The 24,753-nt window shown below is 37.9% G+C and overlaps 3 protein-coding genes and 1 long non-coding RNA gene across 4 annotated transcripts; all 4 read left to right on the top strand.

Annotated features, from left to right (window-relative positions):
• The first annotated feature begins 149 nt into the window (after window positions 1–149).
• Window positions 150–10,946, top strand: LOC116057910. Its single transcript, XR_004106899.2, has 3 exons — window positions 150–161; window positions 9,521–9,525; window positions 10,865–10,946. It is a non-coding gene; the product is annotated as an uncharacterized LOC116057910 (long non-coding RNA).
• On the top strand, window positions 4,314–5,240 carry LOC116057904 (olfactory receptor 52D1-like). The gene has a single exon (XM_036001662.1). The coding sequence runs from the start codon at window positions 4,314–4,316 to the stop codon at window positions 5,238–5,240; it is 927 nt and encodes a 308-aa protein (XP_035857555.1).
• Window positions 10,947–18,313: 7,367 nt separating the features above from the next.
• On the top strand, window positions 18,314–19,250 carry LOC116057902 (olfactory receptor 11A1-like). The gene has a single exon (XM_031310486.2). It carries the CDS (start codon window positions 18,314–18,316, stop codon window positions 19,238–19,240), a length of 927 nt encoding a protein of 308 aa, XP_031166346.1. The 3' UTR covers window positions 19,241–19,250.
• A 4,517-nt stretch (window positions 19,251–23,767) lies between these two features.
• Window positions 23,768–24,694, top strand: LOC116057903 (olfactory receptor 11A1-like). Its single transcript, XM_031310487.1, has one exon. The coding sequence runs from the start codon at window positions 23,768–23,770 to the stop codon at window positions 24,692–24,694; it is 927 nt and encodes a 308-aa protein (XP_031166347.1).
• Window positions 24,695–24,753: the final 59 nt, after the last annotated feature.

Genomic DNA, 24,753 nt, shown 5'->3' with positions numbered 1-24,753 from the left:
GGATTGATTCTTTCTTTCCCATTTCGCCTGGCTTGTAGTTAATTACAGTAAAAAACCTTACATTATTTTACAGAAAAATTCTTTTTTTAAATACAGAAATTTCCTGTAAATATTTTCTGTATTTTTACAGTCTAACTATTGTAGAATTAAAACAAATTCTTGTTCTAAAACATTTCTAGAATGTTAAACAACTGTATAAATCTTTATCAAAACTAAGAAATATTGCAGAAATACCTTAAAATTACATAATTTAAATGAAAACTGCTGTTTTCATACGGTTTTCTTTGGTAAATTCACAAGATTATTCAATCCATCCACAAGAACTCCCTGTTAAAGTACAGATTCTTGGATGTAAAACACATAAAAATTATGTAAAATGACTTTCAAATACCCTCCTTTAGGCATTTATTTTATGATTATCCAATCTATTTACGGTAAATTCCTGTTTAATACTGTTTTTTTTACTGTACAAAAAAGAGAAGATAATGGGATAATACCTTCCAGAAACATTGTAATAATAGTCATTACTTTATATAAACAATATTTGAGAGTATTTACAAGCAACTCTCCAATATATCTACATACTTTTACCATTAATGTATGTTGTTTACTTTAAATAAACATTCATTTATAGTTATAAAAGGCAACTCTCCAATATATTTACATACCTTTACCATTAATATACAAGGTTTACTTTATATATACAAGCAAATATCCAATATATACACATAGGTTTACCATTATTGTATGGGTGTTCACTTTATATAAACATTATTTGCCCGTAATAACAAGCAACTATCCAATATATCTACAGACTGTACCTCATTATTGTATGGGGGCTTACTTTATATAAACTGTTCTTTATAGTAATTACAAACAACTATCCAATATATATATATATATATATATATATATATATATATATATATATATATATATATATATATATATATATATATATATATACTTTTACCATTATTGTACGGGGTTTACTTTATATAAACATAGTTTTATAGTAATTTAGAAGCAACTCTCCAATATATCTACATACCTTTACTATTAATATATGAGGTTACTTTATATAAACATTGTTTTATAGTAACTTAAAAGCAACTATCTGGTATATCTACAGACTTTTCCTCATTGAAGTAGGGGGTTTACTTTATATAAACATTATTTGACAGTAATAACAAGCAACTCTCCATTATATGTACATACATGTTTATTTTATATAAACTTCATTTGACAGTAATAACAAGCAACACCAATATATCTACAGACTTTTCTTATAAGTGCATGGGATTTACTTTATAAACATTATTTGACAGTAATTACTATTACTATCCAATATATGTTCACAACTTCCTCTTTAGTAAATGGGGTTTTGAATGTACAAAAACAAAAAGGGCTATGTAAAAGTGCAATTGCATCAACTACTTTTACACGCAATAAATATATAATTTTTTCTGCTGACATTTTACAGCATTGTCCAATCCATTCACTGAAGATCCCTATTTGAGATGTATGAGATTTTAAGATGTATCATAACCAGAAAGTATTATAGAATGACCATTTACTGCATGCTTTACAAAGAAATGCACTTAAACAGTGCTATCCTTAAAAGTTCACATATGAATAAACTTATGGGAGCAAGAACTGTCTGGTACATTGAATTATAGCAAAAGGGGAACTATGGGCAATTTGGGAATTCATACATGTGTGTTAAAAATGTCAGTGAACATGAACAACTCTCTCCAAAATCTAAAAACTCAAATTTGTGATGTCATCTGATATAATGTCTGGAGAAAAACAATGAATTGAGAAATATTTGAAAGATGACACTGAGATCACCCAGGGGGATGTTCAGAGGTAACGGGTAGAGTTTCTGTTTCAGAAATAAAATGCTAACATAGAATAAACCTCATTTGGTTTTTTTTTATTCTACAAAATTAGTTTCACATTCATTGTCTATGAAGCAGCTTAGTAACCTGATGACATCATAGTTTGAGTCTTACATTTCTGGTTTGTGGCTTCGCCAGAGAGTAGCTCTTAATCAAAAATATCAGAGGTGAGATTAAAGACCATTGCACACCAGGGACGATTATTTCGCATGTCAATATATTTTTTCGAACTGTTGTTTTTGTCACAAGTAGTGTTTACTTATGACAAATACACAAAAAAGACAGAAGAAATAAAATCGTTAAAACCGAGACCATCCCTTGAAAAACAGACCCATAGATCATTTGTACAAGCAGTAATAACTACCCATATTTACGTTTTGCCACAGTGGCCCACTGTTTTAAAATGTTAATGTTTAAAAATGTTGCTGCCGCTTCCTTCAAAATATTATAAAATGTCATGAAATCATAGTGACACAACTGTAGTTGGCATGCACATTATGACAGGCACCATGTCCCCAAAGGTGTTAGGTTTGAATGGTGAATGGAACCCAAATGCAGATTTAACAGGGCTTATTTAAAGTACCCAAGTACTTTAAGGTACTTTAGGTTTCCGAGAGGAAAAGCAAGTCCAGGTTGCCAGGGTGGAGAACAAGTCCAGTGTGTTCCGGGAAGGAGCGGGTAAGTCAAAGGAAGACAGTAGGCCGGCTAGTTGTGGGGTCCAGTGGTGGTTGTCTGGTCCGGTGGATGGCAGGAGTGGAGCGGTAGCAGGAGTCAGGTTCTCTGGCTAGATACACTGCTCCTGCCCCAGACCGGTTTCTGGGAACCCGACTTGAGCTGGGGGGTCCTCGTTGTGCCAGTCCATCCTCCAGTCTGCCAACACCCAGTCTCCACGCCAGCCTGTTAGCAGCCCGCCTCCACACCAACCTGCTAGCAGTCAGTCTCCACTACAGCTTGCTTGCCATGAGTATGCTGTTCCCAAGCAGCAGCTCCAGCTCCCCAAGTTTAAGCCGCATTTTCACCCCTTGGAGTCTGATGAGTCTGAGAATATCATTAAGTTTTTCCGTGTGTTGCATGAAAAGGACCCAGCTTTGGCCAAACACCTTATGGAGCTTCACTGGGAGTCAACGGAGCATGAATTTCGCCATACTGTCTCCAAGTCTGTTAACCCTCAGCAGTCAGTCAAGTCACCCTGCTTCTGAGCTGGAGAGTGTTCCAGACTTTTCGTCACTGACCCGCCTCCCAGAGTCCTCGCTGTCCAGCGGCCCAGAGCCCAAGAGCCCGTGCTGTGCAGCTGCCCAGAGCCCGTGCTGTTCAGCATCTCAGAGCTCTCGTTGCCATCCAGTTTCCCAGTGACTTCGCTGACCATCTTCCCAGAGTCTTTGCCAATGTCCGGCGCCCCAGAGGCTTTGCCGGTGTATGGCGACCCAGAGACTGCGCCATTGTCGCCGGCCCGGCCGTCTCCTGCTCCCCGTGTTCTGTCGGCAGCCCAGCCGACTCCTGCTCCCCGTGTTCTGTTGGCGGCTTGGCCGACTCATGTTCCAGTTGCCTTGTTGCTGGACCCTGGCCCAGCTGACCCTTCGTCTGGCTCCAGTAGAGTTGATCCTCGCCTGTCCAGCCTCCAGAGGGAGTCAGTCTTCGGCATCAGCATCATTGCCGGCCTCCAGAGAGTCTTTGCCGTCCCAGTCAGCTGCCAGAGGGGTTGCGCCTTTGCCGCTGCCCGCAGCCCCCGGTCCCTGAGCCTAGCTGCCCTCAGTTCCCGAGACCCACTGAGTCGTCTGTTCCAGCGCACCTATTTTTCCTCCCTTGTTCTCCCTTCGCCCTCCATGGGTTTACTTTAATGATTTCTTGGTTATCATAAATAGTTGCCATACATTTTCTGTTGATTGACTATTTGATTAACAACTACAGCCATGTGAAATGGGAAAGAAAGAATCAATTCATGTTTGCTTATATTTTGTTTTACTGACCTATGTTGTTTTTTAACATGCTAAGAGTAGAAGTTAAGAGGTCAGTTAGATGTGTCACGTGGTAATGAGGCCAGACTGCTGATGTTCACATCCTCTGACTTGAAAAGATTTAAAAGAAGCAGACACAGAGTTTTATCTCAGTTGCAAAGCAGTCACAGCATGACTGCAGCTAGACAACTGATGAATGTAAATATTCATGCAATGTCATAAACTGTTAAATAAGGTAAATGTTAAGTTTTGAGAATCTGTGTTATTGTAAGAATTGATGTCTTTACTGTCTTCAGGCTGAATATTGCATGTATGTTAATGCAGTGAGTCCAGAATAAGTTTAAATGTGACATTTAAACTAGTATGATTTCTGCATATCTCCTACAAAATGTAACATTTGTTCAATTGTTCATCCTGTGCAAACTTGAAAGGTTGTGTTGTGAACCAAACTCTAATTATGATAAACTCTACACAGGTTTCATATTTCACTTTTGGTGCATACTTTAATATTGGGCTCTTTAAATACTTTTTTTTCCTGATTATTATGTGTTTTTATGCTGTAATTATTTGTGCCAATCTTTTAGTGATTGTGGTTATCTGTATGAACAGAAGCTTACATGAACCTATGTACCTTTTTCTGTGCAGCCTGTTTGTAAATGAACTGTTTGGTAGTACAGGGTTGTTTCCATTCCTTCTGGTTCAGATCCTCTCTGACATTCACACTGTTTCTGCTCCCTTCTGTTTCCTGCAGATGTATTGTTTGTATACTTATGCCGCTATACAATTTATTAACTTATCCATCATGTCTTATGACAGATATCTTGCTATCTGTTATTCTCTGCAATATAACACACGTATGACATATAACAAGGTTGCCATGATTATTGCTGTAACATGGTTAGTCCCATTGATTGGAGTTGCTGTCCCGATATTTTTAAGTTCCTCTTTACAGCTGTGTGGGAACATAATTAACAAAGTGTACTGTAACAACTATTATGTTGTCAAACTGGCCTGCTCTGACACAACAGTGAACAACATTTATGGACTCATTAACACTTGTCTTTTCGTCTTTGGTCCTCTCAGTTTAATCCTTTACACATACGTGAGGATCCTTAAAGTGTGTTATTCTGGTTCTAAACAGACCAGGCAGAAAGCTGTCAGTACCTGCACACCTCACCTTGCATCTCTACTCAACTTTTCCTTTGGTTCTTTCTTTGAAATAGTAGAGAGCAGGTTTGATATGAGAAGTGTACCCATGATGTTGCGCATTTTTTTGTCATTATACTTTCTGACCTGCCAACCAATCTTTAACCCTTTAATGTTTGGTTTGCAAATGACTAAAATACGTAGCCTATGTAAAAGTCTTGTCTTTGGTAAAATGTAAACTAATGTTAACCCTTGTCTTCCCATCAACCGTAAAACTTTGTGTTTTTTCTTGGTCAAAATCTAAAATTCAAACTTCTTTCCAAGGTTTTGGTCATCTTTTTTTGACACTTTTGTCACTCCTCCTCATGAACACATGAACTCTAACCCTAACCATAACTTGTCATGACAAAAAATGAATGACACTTACTAAAACAAGCGTTATGTCATAAGCGTTTATGACTTGTTTATAATGTTTATGACACGTTCATGACCTTACCATACCTTCAAGTAAAGTGTAACCAGATTTTTTTTTCTGGCATTTAGGCCTTTAGTGACAGGACAGCTTAGAAATGAAAGGGGAGAGAGAGGCGGAATGAATAATATGCTGTAAATTGCCGCAGGTCGGAATCGAAGCCACAACTTCTATGTCAAGGACTGAGCCTCTTTATATGGGCGCTCGCTCTACCACTAGGCCACCCAGGCACACAGTTTTTGTCACTTTTTCAGATTTCTGTCATTTTTTTCTGCGCCTTTTTAAGGTTTTGAAGCTTTTTTCGACATTTTTGTCACTTCTTCCAACGTCCTTTCATCAATGTATTTCTCTCTAAATGCTATTAAATTTAATAAAACAACCTAAGTCAATGAAAGTAGGGAACTGATCATTTATTGTACTTGTGAAGAGAGTTGTAGAAAACCATCCACATTACTTTTCTTTGAAAATTTGTTTGAAAGATAACCAATTTTCTGATATAGAAAATGGGTCAAATTTATCTGTTTACTTAATTTTAATGTGCTTTATTGTGTAGTGTATTTGAGTACTTTGAAAAATGCTATATAAATAAATTTCATTAATGGATACAGCATAGTATGGCGATATTTATTGTGGCAATACATATATAATGTTAACCCTTGTCTTCCCGTCAACCATGCAACTTTTTGTTTTTTCTGGGTCAAAATCTAAAATTAAAACTTCTTTCCAAGGTTTTGGTCATCTTTTTTTGACATTTTTGTCATTCCTCCTCATGAACACATGAACTCTAACCCTAACCATAACTTGTCATGACAAAAAATGAATGACACTTACTAAAACAAGCGTTATGTCATAAGCATTTATGACACGTTAATGACCTTACCATACCTTCAAGTAAAGTGTAACCAGATTTTTTTTTCTGGCATTTAGGCCTTCAGTGACAGGACAGCTTAGAAATGAAAGGGGAGAGAGAGGCGGAATGAATGATATGCAGGAAAGTGCCGCAGGTCAGAATCGAACCCGCAACTTCTATGTCAAGGACTGAGCCTCTTTATATGGACGCTCGCTCTACCACTAGGCCACCCAGGCCCCCAGTTATTGTCTTGTCTAGTTCTTTTCTGTGCCTTTTTATGTTTTTGAAGCTTTTTTCGACATTTTTGTCACTTTTTTCAACGTCCTTTCATCAATTTATTTCTCTCTAAATGCTATTAAATTTAATAAAACAACCTAAGTCAATTAAAGTAGGGAACTGATCATTTATTGTACTTGTGAAGAGAGTTGTAGAGAACCATCCACATTACTTTTCTTTGAAAATTAGGTTGAAAGAAAACCAATTTTCTGATATAGAAAATGGGTCAAATTTATCTGTTTACTTGCTTTTAATGTGCTTTATTGTGCAGTGTATTTGAGTACCTTGAAAAGTGCTATATAAATAAATTGTATTAATGGATACAGCATAGTATATATATATATATATATATATATATATATATATATATATATATATATATATAGTACATATTGATACACAAGAGCCAGGTATTGATTATTTTCAAATACAAATTGCACTTCAGAATTTAACTTTTGGGTACTAGAATCATAAAAGAAAAAAGACAAATTGAGATGAACAAACAAAGAAAATGTATCTTTTAAAGATAAAACAGATGATGACAAAGTTTTCCTGTGGAGACATGGTGCCTGTCACAATGTGCATGCCAACTACAATTGTGTCACTACGATTTCATGACAATTTATAATATTTTGAAGGAAGCAGCAGGAACAGTGGGCCACTTTGGCAAAACGTTAATATGGGTAGTTATTACTGCTTGTACAAATGATCTATGGGTCCGTTTTTCAAGGGACTGTCTCAGTTTTAACGAATTTATTTCTCTTGTCTTTTTTGTGTATTTGTCATCTTTAGGATTTTTCTGTGCTCAGAATTGGCCTTTGGGGGGGAGACATATTAAGAGGGGGGGAGGGGGTTGTCTGGTGGTCCTAATCAAAGAAACATTGAGCATCTAACACTTTAATTTTTGCATCCTGATAGATTTTTATGGACCAAATAAATTGTGGATCAAATTTGTATCTGTGTGAAGGAAAAATTCAGACGGGGGCTTTTACATCCGATTCTGGGCCAGACCAGAGTATACTTGACCCCAAAGTCCACTTGGTCCAGCGGTGGGCCGCCGCTGCAAAATGTTTTTAACAGAAACTCTGAACTAGGCATGATGTACATTTCCATCGCTTTAATTTAATAAGTCAACACTTTGTGTTGTTATTGCCCTATTCCAGTCACTGTTGGTATATGTTTTAAAGGTACAATATGTAATATTTCTATATATTAATGCAGCAGAGACCTAATGTATTGATAACACAACATGCTCATTAAGGTTTTTTTTAGTATGATTGTTTATCCACGGTTAACAGCACTGGGCTGACCCATAATTAAGTTTGTCACGTAATGATAGCTGTATGGATAGACGACTAATCTGATGGTAATTTACACACCCCAGTCTGTCTGCCTCACTCCTGGGTGCTAAGAGACTTCGATATCGCATTTACTTCTTTTTCTGCTGCAGCTAACGTAACTAAATGGCTGCTCTCCCTACTCGGGCATTTGAACTTCGCCATGCACGTCATTCCTCAGGGGTGTTCTTTCATCTCCTGTTTACTGGAGATGGCGTCCTCCGTTTCTAATTTGCAGGACCTCATCTCCCTGGATGACGGCTGCCGTTCCGATCTGTGCTTCTGGTCTCGGCTTCTCGCTCACTTGAATGGTGTTTCCTTCTTCTACGACGAAATTCCCTGGGTTCGTGCAGCGCTGTGCTCAGTGTGATCCGTCGGTCAGCGAGGACTCTCTGTGTCGGGCCAACAAAGCCCTGGACCACATTGTTCAGCAGGGAGTCAGAGTGCTGTCTGAACGCCTCTACCTTCACATCAGGGTGCACTCCTCTGACTCTATGCAGTTTTTCACAGATGCTGCCCCCTCCGTGTTTTTCTTTTCAAGGCCAGTGGTTCGCCGGCCATTGGCCTCCCTCTTTCTCTCCGTTCGATTCTTCAGCCTTACACAAGATTTACCCTATTGCCGTAGCATGTCACGTCTGGGGCTGTCAATGGAAGCGCAAACGCATCACAGTTCTTTGCGACAATCAAGCAGTCGTCAGCATAATCAATAGAGGGCGCTCTTCTTGTAAAAACATCATGCCTTTCATGAGAAGCATCACTTGGGCAGCTGTCATTCACAATTTCATCATCACTGCCCATCACGTCCCTGGTCATCATAACAATTTGGCTGATGCTCTCTCCCGTTTAATTTTCAGACCTTTCAGAACCTCTGCCCGGCAGCCAGCCCAGTACCAGTTATACTTCCCTCTCTTCAAGAGTTAGCTCTCCACTGATTCCAAACCCCCTACAGGTATTATATGAGGAAGGGCTTAGCTGTTTCCACTTTAAAAACGTATGATTTGCTTGGTGTACATTCGCTTTTTTTGTGTGTTTCCATTGATGTACCACTTAAACCTGTTCTCATTAACAGTATTTCTGCATTCATTTGTTATTGTACCAATACTCGGCATTTTAAGCCGCAGTATATTCGCAGTTTGCTCGCGGGAATTCAGTTTAACATCAAGTGTTACGATCCTTCATTCCCAAGTCTATTTTCTAATCAGGCAATTAAACTAATTCTGAAAGGCATCTCTAAAGCTCATCCTTCTACTCCTGATCATAGGCAGCCGATTACACTCCGTATATTGCAGATATTAGTGTAAAATATAGAATTTTTTTGTATGAAGGTTGCCTGTTAATTATTAATGTACTTTTGATACCTGAAAGGGATCTAGATACTTTTGATACCTAAGAGAAGACATTTAAGAATGGTTTTACAACTGAATAGAGATTTAGATATTTCAATATGGATTAAATGAAATATTACCTCATTTTATTTTCAATGTAGCCTAAGCAATTGATTTTATTACTGAATAGTAATTGAGAGAAATGGTTTGGCCTTATCTACAGGTGGAGGAGGTGGAGATTTGAGAAACGCTACACAGGTGAGGTCCAATCCACAGAGGGATATTGGATCACATCGACTCTTCAGATCCCAGACACTTCCAGGGTTTAGAGATTCCCAGTTCAGTTGGCTGGGTGGCGAGCTACAGAATGGAGAATCTGAACTTAGATGGATTGCCCTGGATTCCTTCATGGTGGTAGGACAAACAGAAACCAAACCCAAATGGGCCCCAACGTTGAATATCTCTGAACTCTTGTCATCAAGGAACAATTGAGCTCATAGAACTGAAAAGGGTTTCTGTTATGTGTGCACTTTATTATTTTAGTTGTTATTTTTCATACCTGTGTTTATCTGTATGTATGCCATGTTTCTGTGTGTATTAATACACTTCTCAAACTGTATCCTGGTTTCCTAGTCTCTTTATTAATGTTCAATTCTCTGGCTCTTAACAATCTAGTTTTCTTCTGGTTCTGGTCCAAATTCACACTGATATCAACTACATAACACTACTATGAGCTATTTCATAAATGTACATTCTTACTACATCATAATAAGGGTTACAAATACATTTTTTACATGTGTCTCTTTGCATCTGCTAGCCTTTGCAACTCATTTATAAATGCTTTGTAAAGCATAGCAAGTCCTCACTTTAGATGGGCTCACGCCATGTAGTCAACTAATGAGTAGTAACTCATGAGTTAATCATGAATTGATGTTTTGGTAAGTGCTTGTTAAAGATGCATTAACACACTAACGATCCGTAGGCATATTTCTGAAGGCGTGCCCAAATAGAACAATACATGTGTGTGTCCAGGTTCTGTTAGCCTTTGCAACTCATTTATAAATGCTTTGTAAAGCATAGAAAGTGCTCACTTTAGATGGGCTCACACAATATACTTAACTAATCATCAGTAACTCCTGAATTAGTAATGGATTAAATTATTGGTAAGTATTTGTAACAGATGTTTTAACACCCCAGCTATTAGTTTAGGCCTATTTCTAAATCATAACATTTTATTTAAGGCATGAACAAATGTAGGTCTAGATAGTCTGTTAATCATTAACTTCCTAGTTTTAACTGACCTTATACATTCCTGAGTAGCTAGTTAATAATGGTAAAATGACTTAATTTACAAATGATTAATGCATCATTTATGAATTATTAAAAACATCAACTCAAACGTTTTACATGGGCTTACTTACTATGGACCAACCATTTACTAACTGTATTTACAAATGCTTTACTGATTAGAATGAATGTAGGAACTATGCTTTACAAATGATAAACAAAGAAATTACTAATAGTTTGTAAATAGTTTATAAAGGGAAAATTATGAAATTTACCAATGGTTTTCGCAATACTTATTAAGTGTCAAACTTCTAGCCATATTTACTATGAACAAACCATTTATGAGTGTGTATACAAATGCTTCATTTATGAGAATTAACATAGGAGCAATGCTTTACAAATGATGACTGTCATTATATGACGATGAATGATTTCATTTATAAATGGTTGTTTCATTATTTATTAAGTATAAATCATGTACTTACAAACATATTTTTCTAGATAGGCTTATTTACTATGAACAAACCATTCATAACTGTGTGAGCAAATGCTTTACTGATGATGAATTATGTATGAACAAAAAATGAATAATGATGAACAAACCATTAACTAATAGGTAACTAATGCTTAATAAATGATGAATTATGTGTAGTTATTATAAAGTGCTACCCACATTTTCTGATCTGGCTTTTCATTCTCATCATTATTGTTTAAAACTTAAGCATTCTAAATGTGGAGGCGCTTGCTCCATCATTGTTGCTCGAACGGATACACTCTTCTGCCCTTTCAAGTCCATGATGAAATACTTATTGCTAAGGCCTCAGACTAGCTCCCCCGCACCATTATTTCTTACTCACAGGAATTTCCCCCTGTCAAATCTTGGTTTAGCCATCATTTAAAGCTAGTCCTTATCATATATAACATTTCACCTCAGCATTATTCGGGTCATTCATTCAGGATAGGGGCTGCTAATACGGTGGCAAATCAAGGTATCTCATGTACGTCTCTACAACAACTTGGTAGATGGTCATTCTCTGCCTACTCCTCTTACATTCGTCCCAATGTCAACGACGTCCTCGCAAACCAGAAATCTCTAAAGCCATAATTTCTGGTAAGCTTGCATATAACTGGTGGTGTATTTGTCATGATCACTGATCAAACCCGGATGCTGTGCCGAGATAAGAATAGCCAAACCCGGACGCTGTGCCGAGGTAAGAATAGCCAAACCTGGACGCTGTGCCGAGGTAAGAATAGCCAAACCCGGACGCTGTGCTGAGGGTAATTAAAAAAAAAAAGGATTTTTTTTTCTTTTCTTTTGCTAGCCAGAATTGCCAATACTGGCCTCAATTGCCGATATTTATTTGCCTTTTATTTTGGGGCCTGAATTAAACTACACGGCCTGAATCACTATACAGATCCATTGCGGCCCATTAAAGTATGTATGTTCCTTTCACCAGTTCTCGTCATGTTTTGGGGGGATTATCTTTTGGTTTTCTACCCCTTTAAAAAAATAGAATTTCATAACGATGGAGTCTAATCTCCAAAGACTGTACTGTATTTCATATTATGCATATGTACAATAAATCTTTGCATATCTGCAACAAAGTCTCTCCTGATTGAAATGCTTTTAAGTGTAGAAACCAAACTTTGTATATGGACTTGTGACCCCATTCTGAGGACACACAATAAATTTGGTGACCTTCGACCATGAGCGGGGCACTAGAGTTACAGGAAATGAGCTTATATCTCAGCAATGCTTTCATGTATCAAAACCAAACATGGTACATGGACATTGATTGTGAGAACGCACAAGGACATTGGTGTAATTTGGCCTCTAGGGGCACTGTCACAAAGTAAATGAGCTGATATCTCAGCCATTCTTTATCCAATTGCCATCAAAGTTGCTGTAAGTGCTTGTTCATGCCATGGCAATGCCATTCCTGCAAGTGGACTGCTTGGCCCCCTCATTGCTGCTTGCAGCTATATTTTTTTAGTATGATTGTTTTAACCACGGTTAACAGCACTGGGCTGACCCATAATTAAGTTTGCCACGTAACGATAGCTGTATGGATAGATGACTAATCTGATGGTAATTTAGCCAATTAGCACACTATTAGCAGACAGTTAGCTGTCTGCCTCACTCCTCGGTGCTAACAGACTTCAGTTGGGATGAGAGCTGTTATGTTCTTCACTTTTTCGTGTTACTAGATATAACAATGATTACACGGACTACAATGGAATTTTAACCCTCTCTTAGCTCAACAGCATGTGTTTACAGCAGCGTGGCTAACATCAACAACGGAAGCTGCAGTTACCCACAATCCATCAGGTGTATCTCAACTACGGATCTGATTGTAGCCCAAAATACACAACATTTCCTCGCCTATTACAATAGATGTCCTAGGAAAATAACAACCCTAACCTTAACCAGAGTACACTTGACCCCAAAGTCCAGTTAGTTGAAGAGCACACTGCATACTGTACCGGGCACAACCCCCGTGGCAGCAGAGTCACTGGAAGAGTTTGGTGACGGTCATGACTCTGGACTGTCAAAGTTAGATCCCATTAGCCCTTGCTTCACAGCGGAGCATTCAGGTCCAGTCAAAACAATGCAGTGCTGGCTTATCAGCACTAGACTGATAAGCAGCTGTGGATGAGAAGGGAGTTGACTGCTGGAACTCAAAAGACTTTTATGCACTGGTGATTAAACATTGACGCTGGCTAAAACCTCTTTGGGGGGGCGCCAAAAATATCTCTATGCAGGAAAATCCCTTTTCATTATTATTGCTTAGCTCCCGTCATAATTGGTACGGCCACTAGAAGGTGCCGCTGCCTACTAAGAAATGTAAATATAGGTCATAATTACTGCTTGTAAAAACAACATAGTTTTTCAGCGAGAACATGTTTTAATGGTCGTATTTCTTCATCTGTCTTTTTAAGTGTATTTGTTATCTATTGTGAATACATTATATTGCAGCTTTTTGTATAAAATGTTCCATATTCAGTATAAACAATATTACTTAAATTATTATTACTATTATTATTATTGAAAAATTACTTTAATGATTTATTGGTTATCGTAAATAGTTGCCATACATTTTCTGTTGATTGACTATTTGATTAACAACTACAGCCATGTGAAATGGGAAAGAAAGAATCAATTAATGTTTGCTTATATTTTGTTTTACTGACCTATGTTGTTTTTTAATATGCTTAGAGTAGTTCGTCGTAAGTTCAGACGTCAGTTAGATGTGTCACGTGGTAATGAGGCCAGACTGCTGATGTGTACACCCTCTGACTTGAAAAGATTTAAAAGAAGCAGACGCAGAGTTTCATCTCAGTTGCGAAGCAGTCACAGCATGACTGCAGCTAGACAGCTGATTAATGTAAATATTTATGCAATGTCATAAACTGTTAAATAAGGTAAATGGTAAGTTTGGAGAATCTGTGTTATTCTAAGAATTGATGTCTTTACTGTCTGCAGGCTGAATATTGCTTGTGTGTTAATGCAGTGAGTCCAGAATGAGCATAAATGTGACTCTAAACTAATTTTATTTCTGCAAATCTCCAACAAAATATAACATTGTCAACTCTTCATCCTGTGCAAAGTTGAAAGGTTTTCATGTGAACCAAACAGATGATCATGATAAACTCTACACATATTTCATATTTCATGTTTGGTGCATACTTTAATATTGGGCTCTTTAAATACTTATTTTTCTTGATTATTATGTGTTTTTATGCTGTAATAATTTGTGCCAATCTGTTGCTGATTGTGGTTATCTGTAAGAACAGAAGCTTACATGAACCTATGTACCTTTTTTAATGTGCTTTATTGTAAAATGTCTTTGAGTAACTTGGAAAGCGCTATATAAATAAAATGTATTTTTATTGTTAATGCTAGGGGTATGGGTGGATACAGCATAGTATGGCGATATCTTTCGTGGCAATACCATATTGATACACAGAAGCCAGGTAAAGATTATCTTTAAATACAAATTGCTCTTGAGAATTTAACTTTTGGGTACTAGAATAATAGAACAAAAAAGAAAAATTGAAGTGAGATGAACAAACAAAGAAAATGTATCTTTTAAAACACAAAATTCAGGAGGGGGGCTTTTACATCCGATAATTTAATAAATCATCACTTTGTGTTGTTATTGCCCTGTTCCAGTCACTGTTGGTATATGTTTTAAAGGTACAATATGTAATATTTCTATATATTAATCCAGCAGAGACCTAATGTATTGATAACACAACATGCTCATTAAGGTTGTTTTAGTATAATTGTTTTAACCACGGTTAACAGCACTGGGCTGACCTATAATTAAGTTTGCCATGTAATGATAGCTGTATGGATAGACGATAAAACGGTAATTTAGCCAGCTAGCACACCCTGGTCTGTCTGCCTCACTCCTCGGTGCTAAGAGACTTCAGTTGGGATGAGAGCTGTTATATTCTTCACTTTTTCATGTTACTAGATATAACAATGATTACCCGGACTACGATGGAATTTTAACCCTCTCTTAGCTCAACAGCATGTTTACAGCAGCGCAGTGGCGAGTTCTTTAAGACTGCAAGTGAAGCTCGGCTTCCCCTAAAATGTCAAAAAGTAATGGTCACATATGTACTATTGTGTTAAAATTTCATTGACTGAAAATGTGTTAGGACACGTTAATCTAGAAGACAAGTTCGTTCAGAATCAGCTACATATAGCAGGTTGACTGACTCGATTTCCTTCTCATACATTCCCGTAGCGTCACAGTGCATTTCCATGTTGAAGCCTGGTGTCCATGGACATCAATGGAGCTGCTTTCAACAGTTTTTTTCAGTATTTCGAAACTAGACGGTCATTGGATAAATGCTGCGATTATGTCCGGCCCATGGACGCTCAGCGTCTCTGGGGGTGAATGGAGGAGTGGGCTGGCCTGGACTCCGGGCTTCTGCATGATGATTGGAGGGTCTGTCGAAAGACTGCATCTCCTTTTGATTGACAGCAATTTTGTACTATAAAAAGACGCCGAAGCTATTCGAGCAGAGCTCAGCTCAGTCCCATCGCGGATTTTGCAAGTGTAGTCGAAAGACGAACTGCTGCAACCTATTTCAATCAATTAATCAATAAAGCAACATTAATTTATATAGTACTTTACAGTAACCAGCAGGTATCCATAGTGCTAGTCCATAGTCTATTATTTTGCATTTCAGAACAGTTTTTAAGTACATATTAACATTAGAAAGCAATTTTTACCAGTGTATCTTGACTGGGAATCAAATGAATGCAAAGAAAGTTACTTTATGAACTTCATTTTAAGATTTGTAATTATTTATTTACTGTAAACAAAAGAAAAATGTGTGAATCTGTCATTATTGCACAATTCCTCCAAGTACCTAACTAAACAACTAAAAATCCCTATCCTTACTAGAGTCAATATAGTGTTTAGTAACTCCTAAATAATGTTGATTACTCACTGACGTCCAGTGATCACCGGTTAATGAGCAGCTCATTTCTGCACAAGTCCGTGTTAACACAGCCCATCTCCACTCTTACCCGGCAACAGAGAAACAGGCTGGATAGTCCGGTACACTGTTGTTTCCACAACAACAAAAACACAGCAGTCTCTGAACTCGCGTTGGGAGTTTCGTTGAAGTTGGATGTAGTCCAGTTTTTGTCTAATGAGCGGACACTTTCACAAGCTTGACGTGCTTCGGTGATATTTTAATTCGGCTTTACACAATTTGTAGATGGCTTTCGACTTATCTACAAGCTGTCCGGGAGTTTTGGAAAATAAAAAGCGCCATTCAGGATTTCATTGCTGCTGTCTTTATCCATCATTCCTGCAGCCTGCAGCAGCAGGATGTGTTACGAGGAAGTGGCAGCTTGATGATAAGTAACGGTGCTGCAAAGGGTCAAAATAGTAGCCTGTTAGGCACGACGCAAAGTCGAGTGAAGTGTAAAATGAATTAATAAATGCTGGCATGCGATTAATGCGATTAAAAAAAATTAATCGCAACGCGATTAACGCGTTAACGTTGACAGCCCTAATTAAAAGCCATTCTAAACAAATAAGTTTTGAGTTTGGACCTATAAAGAGCTACATCTGTAATCGTCCGAATATCAGGGGGTTACTTGTTCCAGAGTCTCGGGGCAGCAATCGCAAAAGACCATTTATACCTTGACCTTGGGACTTCTAAAATCAGTTGATTTGAAGACCGCAAGGACCGGTTGATATTACAGTACAGTACTTTATAATTTACGTATAAATAAATGGACAATTTTTATGATTTAGGCTGGAAATTAGCTTCCCCTCTTTGAAAGACCATCAGCCGCCACTGCAGCAGCGAGGCTAACATCAACAATGGAAGCTACAGTTACCCACAATCCATCAGGTGTATCTCAACTACGAATCTGATTATAGCCCAAAATACACAACATATCCTCGCCTATTACAATAGATGTCCTAGGAAAATAACAACCCTAACCCTAACCAGAGTACACTTGACCCCAAAGTCCAGGTAGTTGAAGAGCACACTGCGTACTGTACCGGGCACAGTTGGTTGATCCGGCGGGAGGCTGAGAGCTCTGCACCAGACAGCAGCTGCTCCTCAGCCGACCAGGAGCAGAGCTTCACCTTGCTGCGCCGCCGGTCCCCGGGGCAGTAGAGTCACTGGAAGAGTTTGGTACGGTATGACTCTGATCGGTAAAACTTAGATCCCATTAGCCCTTGCTTCACAGTGGAGCGTTCATGTCCAGTCAACACAATGCAGTGCTGGCTTATCAGCGCCAGACGCATGTCTAAAATATAGCAGCTGTGGATGAGAGGAGAGTTGGAACTCAAAGACTTATTTGCGCTGGTGATTAAATGTTGACGCTGGCTAAAACCTCTTTGGGGGGCGCCAAAAATGTCTCTATGCAGGAAAAACCCATTTCATTATTATTGCTTTGCTCCCATCATACTTGTTACGGCCACTAGAAGGCACCACTGCCTACCAAGAAATGTAAATATAGGTCATAATTACTGCTTGTACAAACAACATAGTTTTTCGGGGAGGACATGTTTTAATGGTCATATTTGTCTTTTTAAGTGTATTTGACATCTATTGTGAATCACATTATATTGCAGCTTTTTGTATACAATCTTCTATATTCAGTATAAACAATATTACTTCAATTATTAAATACTATTATTAATATGGAAAAATTACTTTAATGATTTCTTCGATATCATAAATAGCCATACATTTTCTGTTGATTGACTATTTGATTAACAACTACAGCCATGTGAAATGGGAAAGAATCAATTAATGTTTGCTTATATTTTGTTTTACTGACCTATGTTGTTTTTTAATATGCTTAGAGTAGAAGTTCAGACGTCAGTTAGATGTGTCCCGTGGTAATGAGGTCAGACTGCTGATATGTACACCCTCTGACTTGAAGAGTTTAAAAGAAGCAGACACAGAGTTTCATCTCAGTTGCAAAGCAGTCACAGCATGACTGCAGCTAGACAGCTGATGAATGTAAATATTTATGCAATCTCATAAACTGTTAAATAAGGTAAATGGTAAGTTTGGTGAATATGTGTTATTGTAAGAATTGATGTATTTACTGTCTTCAGGCTCAATATTGCTTGTGTGTTAATGCAGTGAGTCCAGAATGAGCATAAATGTGACATCTAAACTCCTAATATCTCCTACAAAATGTAACATTTGTTCAATTGTTCATCCTGTGCAAACTTGAAAGGTTGTCATGTGAACCAAATTCTAATTATGATAAACTCTACACAGGTTTCATATTTCACTTTTGGTGCATACTTTAATATTGGGCTCTTTAAATACTTATTTTTTCTGATCATTATGTGTTTTTATGCTTTCATTATCTGTGCCAATCTATTGCTGATTGTGGTTATCTGTATGAACAGAAGCTTACATGAACCTATGTACCTTTTTCTGTGCAGCCTGTTTGTAAATGAACTGTTTGGTAGTACAGGGTTGTTTCCATTCCTTCTGGTTCAGATCCTCTCTGACATTCACACTGTTTCTGCTCCCTTCTGTTTCCTGCAGATTTATTGTGTGTTTGCATATGCAGCTATACAATTTCATAATTTATCCATTCTGTCTTATGACAGATATCTTGCTATCTGTTATCCTCTGCAATATAACACACGTATGACATCTAACAAGGTTGCCGTGCTTATTGCTGTAACATGGTTATACCCATTTCTTGAAATTGCTGTCTTGATATCTTTAAGTGCTCCTTTACAGCTGTGTGGGAACATCATTAACAAGGTTTACTGTGATAACTACTCTGTTGTCAAACTGGCCTGCTCTGACACCACAGTAAACAACATTTATGGACTCATTTACATATGTCTTGTAGTCTTTGTTCCTCTCATTTTAATCCTTTACACTTACATTAAGATCCTTAAAGTGTGTTATTCTGGTTCTAAACAGACCAGACAGAAAGCTGTCAGTACCTGCACACCTCACCTCGCTTCCCTGCTCAACTTTTTCTTTGGTTCTTTTTTTGAAATAGTACAGAGCAGGTTTGATATGAGCAGTGTACCCATGATGTTGCGCATTTTTTTGTCATTATACTTTCTGACCTGCCAACCGATCTTCAACCCTTTAATGTATGGACTGCAAATGTCTAAAATACGTAGCTTATGTAAAAGTATTATCTTTGGTAAAATGTAAACTAATGTTAAAGAGCATCTTGTTGGTTGGTGATCCCCCATAAATCAATTTGTAGGAAAATTATTTAGAACTACAAACAGTCCTCTACAAGAAGTTGAGTTGTGAGAACCAGTGGAGAAACAGGCAGGTGTTTTGGCGAGTGACTGGCTAATGATACCTCACCTTTCACCATCGCAGCCCTCCCCCCCCCGGAACTCCCTACCCATTCACATCTGTAACTGAACTGACCTGGACACATTAAAATGACTTATCAAAGCCTAACACTTTAGATAAGCTTTAACCCTGTAATAAAATAAAATGTCACCTACTGGTTAAATTGTTTTACTTGCTTTTAATGTGCTTTATTGTAAATTGTCTTTGAGTTAGTTTGAGTTGTTAATGCCAGGGATGGGGGGGGGAAATGGATACGGCATAGTATGGCGATATTTTTCATGGCATAACCATATTGATACACAGAAGCCAGGTATTGATTATTTTTAAATACAAATTGCACTTGAGAATTTAACTTTTGGTTACTAGAATAATAAAAGAAAAAAGAGAAATTGAATTGAGATGAACAAACAAAGAAAATGTATCTTTTAAAGATAAAACAGAGGATGACAAAGTTTTCCTTTGGGGACATGGTGCCTGTCATAATGTGCATGCCAACTACAGTTGTGTTGCTACGATTTCATGACATTTTATAATATTTTGAAGGAAGCAGCAGCAGCAAATATTTCACAACAGTGGGCCACTTGCAAAACGTAAATATGGGTAGTTGTTACTGCTTGTACAAATGATCTATGGGTCAATTTTTCAAGGGTCTGTCTCGGTTTCAACAATTCTATTTCTTTCTGTCTTTTTTGTGTATTTGTCATCTTTAGGATTTTTCTTGGCTCAGAATGGGTCTTTGGGGGGAGACATTAAGACGGGGGAGGGGTGGTGTCTGGTGGTCCTACCCAAAGAAACATTGAGCATCTAACACTTTATTTCTTGCATCCTGATACATTTGTATGCACCAAATAAATGGTGGAAACAAATTTTCATATGTGTGAAGGTAAACACAAAATTCAGGAGGGGGGCTTTTACATCCGATTCTGGGCCAGACCAGAGTATACTTGACCCCAAAGTCCACTTGGTCCAGCGGTGGGCCGCTGCTCCAAAATGTTTTTAACAGAAACTCTGAACTAAGCATGATGTACATTTCCATCGCTTTAATTTACACTCAACACTTTGTGTTGTTATTGCCCTGTTCCAGTCACCGTTGCTATATGTTTTAAAGGTACAATATGTAATATTTCTATATATTAATGCAGCAGAGTCCTAATGTATTGATAATACAACATGCTCATTAATGTTTTTTTTAGTATGATTGTTTTAACCACGGTTACCAGCACTGGGCTGACCCATAATTAAGTTTGCCACGTAATGATAGCTGTATGGATAGACGACTAATCTGATGATAATTTAGCCAGCTAGCACACCCCGGTCTGTCTGCCTCACTCCTCGGTGCTAAGAGACTTCAGTTGGGATGACAGCTGTTATATTCTTCACTTTTTCGTGTTACTAGATATAACAATGATTACCCGGAATACGATGGAAATTGAACCCTCTCTTAGCTCAAATGCATGTGTTTACAGCAGCGTGGCTAACATCAATAACAGAAGCTACAGTTACTGTAGAAATATTTTATTAACAAAATGTCTGTATGTGCTCATTGCAAAAGAGCTGTGTTAATCATTGAGGAAGTGGTTAAAAGTACTCTGGGTGACCTCTGATGCACAGAAAGTTAAGTTTAAGTCATAAAAATAGTTTAGGCTTTCATGGCATAGAGGCGCATTGTTTGAAGGTTGCGAGGTCAGACGAGGAAGTTGCACCACATGAAGACCCGACCTTGTCGTGTGTAAGTTTCTCTTAAGAAACAAGAAGACACCCCCCCTGTGAGGATAGGAAATGAAAACGGAACTCTCTGTTAAGTTCAATGACACCTCACACAAGACTCTACCTTAAACGGTTCAAATGTTATGAAAGGGGGCTTGGCCTGAGTACATGGGCATGGTTAATGTATAGGGGGCGGCTCAGTATCACATGTAGACCACACATAAGTTTCATGTAAATCGGATGATGTTTGTCATATAAGGCTGATTTCCTGTTGCCAGCGGGGGGCGCTATGACCAAAAGTCAATATTGGCCTGTATATGTCCTCAGGCCTGGACTGTTGTTGGTTGTGGGACATTTCAAGCAGATATGACAATGTACACTGTAGTTACAGCCATTTTCTCGTTCATCGCTAAATGCTCAAAATGGCCGCCACGCCACACCCACACCGTCTGACAAAAAGTTTTTCTTTCAATAACTTTTCACCTTTAAGGTGTTGAGAAGATACAGACCAAATTTGAAGTCCATCGAATGAAATCTCCAGGAGGAGTTTGTTAAAGTATAGCACCTTGACTTTTAGGCCTACTTCCTGTTGCCACTAGAGGGCGTTATGACATTGAGTCAATTTTGTCCAGTAAATGTCCTCAGAGTGAGAGTCTTATGAATCATGAAAGGTTTCGAGCCAACTGGACAACGTACACTCGAGTTACACCCACTTCCTGTTTCGATGGCGAAACTCACAAAATGGTTGATCGGACGAAATCTCTAAGAGGAGTTCGTTAAAGTACAACATGTGGAAATGGCCAAAATCGTAATAATTTCGAACTTTGAAATCAAAATGGCGGGTTTAGGGTATGGCTCCAATGACGTTTTTTGTACATCTTTACATGCTTCATATGTATCTTCATAAACAAGTTTCGGGAGTCTACGTTAAACGCACTGCCTGGGCTCAATTTTTTTAACTTTGTAGGGGGCGTTAGCGAGCCATTTTTGTGCGCCTATTCCCGAAACCCTTAAAATACATAACGTTTCACCAGACTTGATGCGACCGGCAATTTTGGTCAGTTTTTGAATATGGTAAAAAGAATAATAATTCCTTCAGTTTCAATAGGGCCTTCGCTGCTGTCAGCGCTCAGGCCGTAATTAGTGGTGTTTCTTTGATTTGTTTATACATTGTTCTTTTTGTCTTAGCTTGAATGTTTGGATTTGTATAATTTCAACCTGCACTACTGGAAATGTTCCTGACAAATAAGCTGTGTACATGTTTACCTTGTTCCTTTGATGTTAAAAGTTGCACTTTTGAAAAGGTTTTGCCTATATTTTTGTAATATGTTGTAATGGTTGTATTTCGTTATCTGTCTTTTTAAAGGAGAATTCCGGTCAATTTCAACATGTAGCTCTGTTGTTTGGAAACTTGGAGTGCTGGCAGTAGCAAAAAAAACTTAACCAATCGGTGCTGCCTACACCGTGTTATCCCCCTGCTAGCGTTAGCACCCAACAGGCTTAAACAGGGCAAGTTTTAAACGTGTTTTAAGCATCTAAACATGCTCGAAATGTCATTACAAGTGCCTACCCATGTGAAGTGATTCCTTCCGAGGGAACACAGTGAATCTGACTGCAGTAGATGTGACAGAAAGGCATAACAGTTGTGTTAATCCAGCCAGCCACATACCTCTGTTTATTTCCTGTTTTCCGGTCAAGTCCACACTAGTCGATTGTCGAACTCATACAATCCAATATTCCAGTCAAATTTGCTGTGTTCCCTCGGAAGGAATCACTGCACATGGGTAGGTACTTATAATGACATTTCAAGCATGTTTAGAGACTAAAAACACATTTAAAACTTGCCCTGTTTAAGCCTGTTGGGTGCTAACGCTAGCAGGAGGATAACACGGTGTAGGCAGCACCGATTGGTTTCGTTTTTCTTGCTCCTCTTACTCCAAATTTCCAAACAACAGAGCTACGTGTTGAAATCGACCGGAATTCTCCTTTAAGTGTATTTGTCATCTATTGTGATTCACATTATATTGCAGCTTTTTGTATAAAATCTTCCATATTCAGTATAAACAATATTACTTCAACTATTATTACTATTATTATTATTGAAAAATTACTTTAATGATTTCTTGGTTATCGTAAATAGTTGCCATACATTTTCCGTTGATTGAGTATTGGATTAAAAACTACAGCCATGTGAAATGGAAAAGAAAGAATCAATTCATGTTTGCTTATATTTTGTTTTACTGACCTATGTTGTTTTTTTAATATGCTTAGAGTAGAAGTTCAGACGTCAGTTAGATGTGTCACGTGGTAATGAGGCCAGACTGCTGATGTTCACATCCTCTGACTTGAAAAGTTTTAAAAGAAGCAGACGCAGAGTTTCATCTCAGTTGTGAAGCAGTCACAGCATGACTGCAGCTAGACAACTGATGAATGTAAGTATTCATGCAATGTCATAAACTGTTAAATAAGGTCAATGGTAAAGAACTGATGTATTTACTGTCTGCAGGTTGAATATTGCTTGTGTGTTAATGCAGTGAGTCCAGAATGAGCATAAATGTGACATCTAAACCTGTATGATTTCTGCATATCTCCTACAAAATGTAACATTTGTTCAATTGTTCATCCTGTGCAAACTTGAAAGGTTGTCACGTGAACCAAACTCTAATTATGATCAACTCTACACAGGTTTCATATTTCACTTTTGCTGCATACTTTAATATTGGGCTCTTTAAATACTTATTTTTTCTGATCATTATGTGTTTTTATGCTTTAATTATCTGTGCCAATCTTTTGCTGATTGTGGTTATCTGTATGAACAGAAGCTTACATGAACCTATGTACCTTTTTCTGTGCAGCCTGTTTGTAAATGAACTGTATGGTAGTACAGGGTTGTTTCCATTCCTTCTGGTTCAGATCCTCTCTGACATTCACACTGTTTCTGCTCCCTTCTGTTTCCTGCAGATTTATTGTGTGTTTACATATGCAGCTATACAATTTCATAATTTATCCATCATGTCTTATGACAGATATCTTGCTATATGTTATCCTCTGCAATATAACACACGTATGACATCTAACAAGGTTGCCGTGCTTATTGCTCTAACATGGTTATACCCATTTGTTGGAGTTTCTGTCACAATAGCTTTGAGTGTTCCTTTACAGCTATGTGGGAACATTATTAACAAGGTTTACTGTGATAACTACTCTGTTGTCAAACTGGCCTGCTCCGACACCAGAGTGAACAACATTTATGGACTGCTTATCACTTGTCTTTTAGTCTTTGGTCCTTTCAGTTTAATCCTTTACACCTACGTGAAGATCTTTAAAGTTTGTTTTTCTGGTTCTGAACAGACCAGACAGAAAGCTGTCAGTACCTGCACACCTCACCTCGCTTCTCTGATCAACTGTTTCTTTGGTTCTTTCTTTGAAATATTACAGAGCAGGTTTGATATGAGCAGTGTACCCATGATGTTGCGCATTTTTTTGTCATTATACGTTCTGACCTGCCAACCGATCTTTAACCCTTTAATGTATGGACTGCAAATGACTAAAATACGTAGCTTATGTAAAAGTATTATCTTTAGTCAAATGTAAACTAAAGTTAAAGAGCGTCTTGTTGGTTGGTGACCCCCATAAATCAATTTTTTTTTTTT

Source organism: Sander lucioperca, chromosome 5, assembly GCF_008315115.2.
Source record: "Sander lucioperca isolate FBNREF2018 chromosome 5, SLUC_FBN_1.2, whole genome shotgun sequence".
Taxonomy (NCBI): Eukaryota; Metazoa; Chordata; class Actinopteri; order Perciformes; family Percidae; genus Sander; species Sander lucioperca.
The sequence above is the reverse complement of the archived record's forward strand: the minus strand, read 5'-3'. Positions and strand labels throughout refer to the sequence as shown.